We start from the raw sequence: 9,334 nt of genomic DNA, 5'->3' as shown, positions 1-9,334 counted from the left end.
ATGGCGCAGGTCGACACAGTCTGTCAAGTTCATTCATGACATTTCGCTGTCGACTGTGTAGATGACAAACAGAATTATCGTATAACCCATACTACAGAGCATGGTGGATTGCCACAAATTGGCTCCAACATTTCAAAAGGGCGATACTGCATTTGCAAACAAGTGTTTCTCATGTGAATTCTCTTCTTTCATTAAAAGGGGCTGGATTGTGTTGGTGGACACAAATTAGCCCACCAGCGACGGGAGAAACTTTTGTTAACAAAAACAAGTTTCGCCTTTTTGAAATGTTGGTGTCGAAATAGTAAATCTGTCGTATCGTAAGCTAAACCCGTAACAGCAGTATTTGTAGCTAAATGAATAGACTCGGTGGTTGAGCACGTGGTGGTCAAATTTGAATTAGATTTCAGACCACAGTCTGACTGTGTGTGCGATATGCCTACGTATGATGATTGGTAAGTGGTATGTCATCCTCTTATCAATCCCAAATGTACGTATGACGAAATCCATATTCACAATCGAGAACCTTCCTGATGAGTATGTTATCGACACACGATATGTTGTCTGTAAATATTGCTGCTCTTGAAAATCCTTCTCTTTACATCATATGTAGCATTTTGGTTGTGTTCGATGCAGCTGATAAAAAAATACTCACGAGAACTTGTAGAGCAAATACGCAGACAGTCTCTCTTTCCAGAACGAAGAACTCTGTATTTGTTACTCGAAGGGGATAGTCAGTCAGTCAGTAGTATGTTTGCAGTCCTAGGAATTAGTATTTAAGACGCTGCTCAGTGAACCGGTTTGTTTTGTTCAATCATTCCACATTGCAGGCATTATATAAATAGTTATATCCATTGCTTTCTTCTGCCGAGTCCCTAGAAACGCGACGTACGATATTCACTACTGGAGATAAGATTTGTGGAACATTACGGAGCTTTGTGGTTGAATAGTTGATATCGAAAAGTGATAGTTCTGTTTGTGCAACCTTACTGCAGAAGTGTTCTTATTAGAAAAAAAACATCCCTCTGTACAGTGTATTAGCTGATCTAGCTTTGTGAATGGTACCACCTTATCTCCCAAGGTTACAATAATAAAAAAAAGGCTGTGAAAAGTGAAATCATCGTCGTCATTCATCGACATCGAGGCTACAAATCGAATTCTTCCTTTTGAAGATTTGTGTTGTTCGACTGTCTGAGGTACAGGACCGATCCATCATCGCAAAACATCTAGAGTACTGAAAGAAGCATCTGAATCGAACGAAAATGCTATCGCATCTATTGAAGGAGAATGCCAAACTCACGGTCAGCACCGGAAATGTGCTAAATGTGAGCGATCTTCGGAAGAAAGCTGGCCAGAAACCAACCGATGAGGTAAGTGCAGCTAATCATGTATCCATCTTAAGGCACAAACACGGTGCTTCGGGGGATATGCATCTCACGCAACATTCACAGGGCCCTACCCACGGAGTAAAAATAGATCCCTTAAAAATTTCAAAACTCTAAACTAAACTGTCGAGGTGGTTTGATTTTTCCGCTTCGCTTATAATGTGGAACGGAAGGGTGGGTTACGGGCGCGGGTGTGCATAGGGAAAAAAGTTCTTGCCTCCGAAAACATATTGAGTACGCGAGTCGTCGATGGGGAAATTTATTGCTATTTTGGCAGATTTACTTAAAACGATGTCGATGGTTCACCGCCAGCGCGTAGTTTGCGGCGATGGTTGAGTACACTCATAACATCGCTACAGTGGCGATCCGGTCAAAGTGTATACCTACGTATGGACAACATTCTGTACAAATTAATGATCCACTCTGGAAACTGGAATTTGTTGTGATAAAATTGCATCAACTTAAATAAGGGAATGTCGTGTATGGACATTTGTAAATTATGAGTAAATCGTTTCATTTCTAATTAATTGTATCAGTTTGTAACAAATATACAAATATTTCTACTTTTATATTCATTTTCCAACTGTGCATAGAAAGTTCTTAATCGGTCAATGCAAACGTCACGACCGAACGGGAATCGACTACCTTCGACTTAGAAATACTTCAGCCCTTGCCATGCATTCAAATTTGAATTAGCCCAATTCGAACATGTGTAAAACAAGAATCATTTAAATAATAAACAACAGAATGATAATTATATTTTCTTAATTTTAATTCCAATCAAAAAACCAAATTTGTTTTGATAGAAATGTAAAAATATAACTGGTTAAGGAGCGGAGGAACTTATCAATATAGAGTTAGGATACTTATGAAAATCAAAGTTATAAAAACCAAAATGTGTATAAAATTGTTATAAGCATTGTAAGGCATAATTTTGTAATTCAAGCAATACTTCTCCTAAGTTCTGATTTCTTCGTCGTTGTTATCGTCGTCGTGGGGGAAATTTATGGCTATTTTCGTAGATTTACTAAAAGCGTTGTCGATGGTTCGCCACCGGCGCGCAGTTTGTGGTAATGGTCGAGTGCTAATAACATATGTAGCTACAGTGGAGAACCAAACAACGCGTACGTATTTCTTGTTAAAGTAAGTGCCCGAGCAGCACAAGTCAGACAAAAATTGTTGCAGCAACTTGATTGTGACTGAATTCAGTCATATATAAGTTACAGTAACCTATGTGGAACATGTGTGCTGCTAGGGTGATGAAATTTTATTTTAGATTTAACTCAACAATTCGAGCACAATCAGGATTTATTTCTACGCACATTTTTTCAATGACGGTGGTATCCACGAAAATATGAAATTCTTCTTAAAATATAAATCCACATTTTTGTTTTGATGTTTATGTACACTCAGTATGAATTTCTATAATTTTTGCACATATAATGTGATCAGTTACATTGGCCTTTTGCAAAATATGTGCGGCTCTAATAATTATCTGTTCGTTCAATCATGATAAATTATACGTGCAGAACTTTTATAACACGATAAGATATGGATATAGATTTTAAACGGAAGCATCGCAATAAATCCATTAGTATTGCATTCAATTTTAAACACGAATCTAATAAATAGCAGAAAGCAATATCAATATTTTGCAATTCTATTCAAAATGAGTCTTAACACCTATTTATTGAATTTTCATTTATTTTCAATTAGAAGTTCAAATTATTTTTTTCTTTTTTGATATTTTTTGACTCGTTTCCTCATGTTTATTGGCGGGAAAACTGAAATATCAGTAGCATCGGGAATACGGGTCCCTAATATGGAGGGAAATCGCATGGTGATTAAGGGAAACCGAATTTTCTATAGGCTGGCAGTGGTGATCGTATTGTGTTCCTGAAATATAAATAAACAATTTAGCGTTTATCACAGATAGTTAAAAAACACAAGGTTACGATTGCATCACATCCGACGTCCAAGTACAGAATAGTCGCTGAATAGATTATTTACCAGGTTGTTTACCGGAGTTTCGCTCCTGTCAAGAAAAAAATGTGTGATTCATACAGTTATTGTAAAATATAATGAAATTTAGTATTGCCCAAGTAACCACCAAGCATTAATTATTACATGTAATCAATCATAGATCAGCATATTAAATGCTAATTGCATTAGATCAGTTTTAACGATGTAAAGATGCATTTATTCATCAACTGTCAAGCAACGATACAGTAGTTCAGCTTAACGAATGCAGGGATGCATTACTTATGTTTTATTTCAACATGTCAAAGTAGTGAAGCATAATTTCGGTCGTAAAAGGGCCATTTTCCATTTGAAGTCAACTTTAATGACTGTATTATTTGTATGCATATATAGCTCCGTGGTTACTGATCACCCACACTTACCGTCGGATTGATTTTCAACTTCGCGGCTCAAGGCTTAATATGTAATTCCATGTTCTTCTTCTGACTGTTGTCAATTTTCCGTATCACAAATTTTAACCGTTTTTCTTTTTGACAGGCCTTTTGTGTGCTGCATATGATGCACTTCAAATTCAACTAACCTTAACCATAGTTTTTATTAGCTGCATATAAATCTTAAAATAAGCCTCCACTTAAAATTCTAAGTGCGAGAACATTTAAAAAATATCATTCGTTTTATTTAAATGTAGAATGACCGAAAATCTACACAATTGCCAGAACAGGCTCTAAATCTCGCCTTCTTGTGCCCGTCGGATCGTTGTCGAGAACCATTTTCTCCGAGTTACTTTCCGACATTCTGGCTACGTGCCCGGCCCATCGCAGTCGTCCGATTTTCGCGGTGTGAACGATGGATGGTTCTCCCAGCAGCTCATGTCACTCGTGGTTCATTCGCTTCCTTCACGTACCGTCCACCATCTGCACCTCACCATAGATGGTACGCAGAATTTTCCTTTCAAAAACTCCAAGTGCGCGTTGGTCCTCCACGAGCATCGTCCAGGTCTTGTGTCCGTAGAGGACTACCGGTCTAATGAGCGTTTTGTAGATTGTCAGTTTGGTACGGCGGTGAACTCTATTTGATCGGAGCGTCTTGCGAAGTCCAAAGTGCGTACGATTTCCAGCCACTATGCGTCTCCGAATTTCTCTGCTGGTATCATTTTCGGCAGTCACCAGTGAGCCCAAGTACACAAATTCATCTACCACCTCGATTTCGTCAGCACCGATAGAAACTCGTGGTGGGAGGCTTACATTGACCTCTCTTGAGCCTCTTCCTATCATGTACTTCGTCTTCGACGTGTTGATGACTAGTCCGATCCGCTTGGCTTCCCTTTTCAGTCTGATGTAGGTTTCCTCCATCTTCTCAAAGTTGTAACTGCCATAATATCTGTGTCATCGGCGAAGCCAAATAGCTGGACGGACTTATTGAAAATTGTTCCACTCGTGTTAATCCCTGCTCTTCGTATTACCCCTTCCAAAGCGATGTTGAATAGCAGACACGAAAGACCATCACCTTGCCGTAATCCTCTGCGGGTTTCGAAGGGACTCGATAATGCCCCTGAAACTCGAACTACGCACATCCCCCGATCCATCGTCGCTTTGATCAACCGTGTCAGTTTATCCGGAAATCCGTGTTCTTGCATTAGCTGCCATACATAGTTATATATTATGAAAATTAGTCGTGACGAAATTCATAATTTAATGTTAAATTTGGTAACATAATGTGTACCAGATCATAGTTTTAAGTTTCTGTGATGTAAATGATAAAATCATTGAAATTTCAATTCAATATAACTTAATTTTGTATAACATGATTATATCGGAAACCTTGGTGGACGAGCACGTGGTTGTCAATACAAATCAAAACAAACCCCATTCCATTTCACGCAAACCGCCGCTGGAACCTAATTTATTCACATAAGCGTTTACGAAATGTATATATTCGGATATCCCAATACGATGAAGGTCCTGCCGCAGCATTTCATCGCTATAACTCAACGATGTTCGAACATTTTGGCGAGAAATCTGTGTTGCATTTAGCTCACTGAGTCTCAAACGATTCCATCTCGAAGAAGTTTCCGTGTCATGTAAATTTAAGCTATCGTGCAGCCTGATGAAGAATTATCGAATCACCAAAACGCTTGACCTGTTACTCTTTGAGCGACTCGATATTTTGAAGCAGAAACACCCGAGAGGCTAACAAGTGAGGCTCTCACTTTGAGGACCAAAGTTCGATTCCCATGCTCTGCTTCTTTTTTTTGTTTTCCAATAAAAATAAGAACTGTAAAATTCCAGCACGCGTAAATTTAAAACAACCTATAACTTTATGTTATTTAACACGGAGCAGATTTGTTACATCTACTTGAACGGAAATTTACAGGTTTTGTTCGTACTGTATAGCTGGTCCCGATCGATTGTATCATATGCGGCTTTGAAGTCGATGAATAGATGATTTGTGGGCACGTTGTATTCGCGGCATTTCTGCAGTACTTGGCGAATGGCGAACACCTGGTCCGTGGTGGAGCGTTCGCCCATAAAACCCGCCTGGTACTGCCCCACGAACTCTCTTGCAATTGGTGCTAGTCGACGGCATAAAATTTGGGAGAGTACCTTGTAGGCGGCCTTCAGCAATGTGATTGCTCGGTAGTTGCTACAATCCAGCTTATCGCCCTTTTTGTAGATGGGACACACGACACCTTCCATCCACTCCTGCGGCAAACTTCCTCCTGACCCAGTGCAGCGCTCTAGCCAGTACCTCACCATCGTGTTTAAATAGCTCTCCTGGTAGTTGGTCAACTTCAGGAGCTTTGTTGTTCTTCAGCCGGCCAATCTCCTTCTGGATTTCCTGGAGATCCGGAGCCGTTAAAATTATGTCCTGCGCGCGTTCTCCCAGGTCCATCACCATACCGCCATCTTCATCTGCCATATCGCCATTCAGGTGTTCTTCGTAGTGCTGCCGCCATCTTTGGATCACCACACGCTCGTTCGTAAGAATGTTCCCGTTTATGTCCTTACACATATCAGGCTGTGGCACGTGGGCCTTACGTGAACGGTTTAACTTATCAAAGAACTTTCGTGTGTTATTAGCGCGGTACATTTGCTCCGTCTCTTCACGGTCTCGATCTTCCTGCTGGCGCTTTTTCCTCCGGAAAATCGAGTTTTGTCTGTTCCGCGCCTGTTTATATCGTGCCTCGTTCGCCCTCGTGCGGTGTTGCAGCAATCTCGCCCACTCGTGTTAATCCCTGCTTTTCGTATTACCCCTTCCAAAGCGATTTTTAATAGCAGACACGAAAGACCATCACTTTGCCGTAACCCTCTGCGGGTTTCGAAGGGGCTCGAGAAAGCCCCTGAAACACCCGATCCATCGTCGCTTTGATCAACTTATCCGGAAATCTGTGTTCGTTCATTAGCTGCCATAGCTGGTCCCGATCGATTGTATCATATGCGGCTTTGAAGTCGATGAATACATGATATGTGGGCACGTTGTATTCGCGGCATTTCTGCAGTACTTGGCGAATGGCGAACACCTGATCTGTGGTGGTGCGTTCGCCCATAAAACCCTCACGCCTATGGTGGGCTTATTTGTGCTCACCCACGCAATCCAGCACCATTAAATGAAAGAAGAGGATTCGATGCTTCCATCAGTGGTGTTGGATTGCGTGGGTGGGCTCAAATTAACCCACCAGCGACGTGAGAAGCTTTTGTTTACAAAAGCAGTTACGCCCTTTTGAAATGTTGGTGCCGATATCAGGCTGTGGCACCTGGCCCTTACGTGAACGGTTCAACTTCTCATAGAACTTTCGTGTGCTATTAGCGCGGTATAGTTGATCCGTCTCTTCACGGTCTCGATCTCCCTGCTGGCGCTTTTCGGAAAATCGAGTTTTGTCTGTTCCGCGCCCGTTTATATGTTGCCTCGTTCGCCCTCGTGCGGTGTTGCAGCAATCTCGCCCATGCTGCATTCTTCTCTTCTACTAACTGCTCACATTCGCCGTCATAACAGTCGTTTCTCTGATTCGGGGGCTCCGTACCAAGTGCAGCGGTTGCGGTGCTACCAATGGCGGATCGAATATCTCTCCAGCCATCTTCAAGAGACGCTGCGCCTAGCTGCTCTTCCGTTGGAAGTGCCACTTCCAGCTGCTGCGCGTATTCTTGGGCTAGTCTGCTGTCTTGTAGCCGCCCAATGTTAAGCCGCGGCGTCCGACTTCGACGCGTGTTGTACACCGTCGAGAGTTTTGGGCGCAGGCATACTGCAACGAGGTAGTGGTCGGATTCAATATTCGCACTGCGGTAAGTGCGGACGTTCGTGATGTCGGAGAAGAATTTATCGTCGATTAGAACGTGGTCGATTTGGTTTTCCGTTTCTTGGTTAGGTTATCTCCATGTGGCCTTGTGAATATTTTTGCGGGGAAAGAAGGTGCTTCGGACTACCATTCCGCGGGAGGCTGCGAAGTTTATGCATCGTTGGCCGTTGTCATTCGATACGGTGTGCAGACTATCCGGTCCGATGACCGGTCTATACATTTCCTCCCTTCCTACCTGTGCGTTCATGTCACCGATGACGTCCCGCAGTGGGCATCCATCGTATGTCTGCTCCAGCTGTGCGTAGAACGCTTCTTTCTCGTCGTCGGGTCTTCCTTCGTGTGGGCAGTGCACGTTGATGATGCTATAGTTGAAGAAGCGGCCTTTAATCCTCAGCTTGCACAGCCTTGCGTTGATTGGCTGCCACCCAATCACACGATGGCGCATCTTACCCAGCACTATGAAGCCGGTTCCCAGCTCGTTGGTGGTGCCACAGTTTTGGTAGAAGGTAGCCGCTCGATGCCCGCTTTTCCACACTTTCTGTCTTGTCCAGCAAATCTCCTGCAGCGCCACGACGTCGAAGTTGCGGAGATGTATTTCATCGTAGATCATCCTGTCGCAACCTGCGAAACCTAGCGACTTGCAGTTCCATGTTCCAAGCTTTTAATCGTGATCCTGTATTCGTCGCCTAGGTCTTTGCCGATTATATCGAGTCGCATTATCTCTTATATTGTTCGTAACGATTGGTTTTCTAGGCGGCTTATCGGGCCTGCGCAAATCTCCTGTCTCGTCGGAGGGCCGTCGTGTTAGGGCTGTTTAACGTCCCACCTAACACCAGGACTTGGGCTTGTGCGCACACGGCACACGGTCGCTTTGGTTGGGCCTACTTGCGGATACATGCAGCTTTTTATAGGAATTTAAGAAGGCCCACTGTCAAACCCCACCACTTCCTAGGCAAGCCTCGCAACTGGCCTGGGGAGGGATCGTCAAGCCCTTGGACATAGTCCCTGCTGCCCACAAAAAGATCACTGTTGGACTATGGGATCGGAAGTTATGGCCAAAACACAAATTTATACGTAAAAATCGCCAAAAAAATGTCATTAATTTTTCAGGCACTTATCCTCAACCGATTTGCTCGCAACAAATTGCATTCGACGCAGGATCCTGTCCCATTGTTTCCTATTGGAAAATGGCCAGGTCGGACTACGAGATAGGAAGTTATGGCCAAAACACAATTATTATTATCAGACTAAGGCCGGAGTGGTCTGTGCTGCACATAAAAGTCTTCTCCATTCAGCTTGGTCCATGTCTGCACTTCGCCAACCACGCAGTCTGCGGAGGGTCCGCAAATCGTCCTCCACCTGATCGATCCACCTTGCCCGCTGTGCACCTCGCCTTCTTGTTCCCGTCGGATCGATGTCGAGAACCATTTTCACCGGATTACTGTCCGACATTCTGGCTACGTGCCCGGCCCACCGCAGTCTTCCGATTTTCGCGGTGTGAACGATGGATGGTTCTCCCATCAGCTGATGCAACTCGTGGTTCATTCGCCTCCTCCACGTACCGTCCGCCATCTGCACCCCACCATAGATGGTACGCAACACTTTCCTTTCAAAAACTCCCAGTGCGCGTTGGTCCTCCACGAGCATCGTCCAGGTCTCGTGCCCATAGAGAACTACC

The 9,334-nt window shown here is 43.5% G+C and overlaps 1 protein-coding gene across 2 annotated transcripts in view; it reads left to right on the top strand.

Moving 5' to 3' along the window:
* Nucleotides 1-697: 697 nt before the first annotated feature.
* LOC134224182 (glutamate--cysteine ligase regulatory subunit) overlaps nt 698-9,334 on the top strand; it is a 33,789-nt gene continuing 25,152 nt past the window's right edge. The window contains exons 1-2 of one of the 2 annotated variants that reach the window (XM_062703469.1): nt 698-796; nt 877-1,367. In XM_062703469.1, the coding sequence (XP_062559453.1) occupies nt 1,260-1,367 (108 nt within the window). In that variant the 5' untranslated portion in view covers nt 698-796; nt 877-1,259. Of the gene's footprint in view, nt 1,368-9,334 lie in introns of both variants that reach the window. The other variant, XM_062703467.1, reaches the window with a different exon arrangement.

Source organism: Armigeres subalbatus, chromosome 3 (assembly GCF_024139115.2).
Source record: "Armigeres subalbatus isolate Guangzhou_Male chromosome 3, GZ_Asu_2, whole genome shotgun sequence".
In the NCBI taxonomy this organism is placed as follows: Eukaryota; Metazoa; Arthropoda; class Insecta; order Diptera; family Culicidae; genus Armigeres; species Armigeres subalbatus.
The sequence above is the reverse complement of the archived record's forward strand: the minus strand, read 5'-3'. Positions and strand labels throughout refer to the sequence as shown.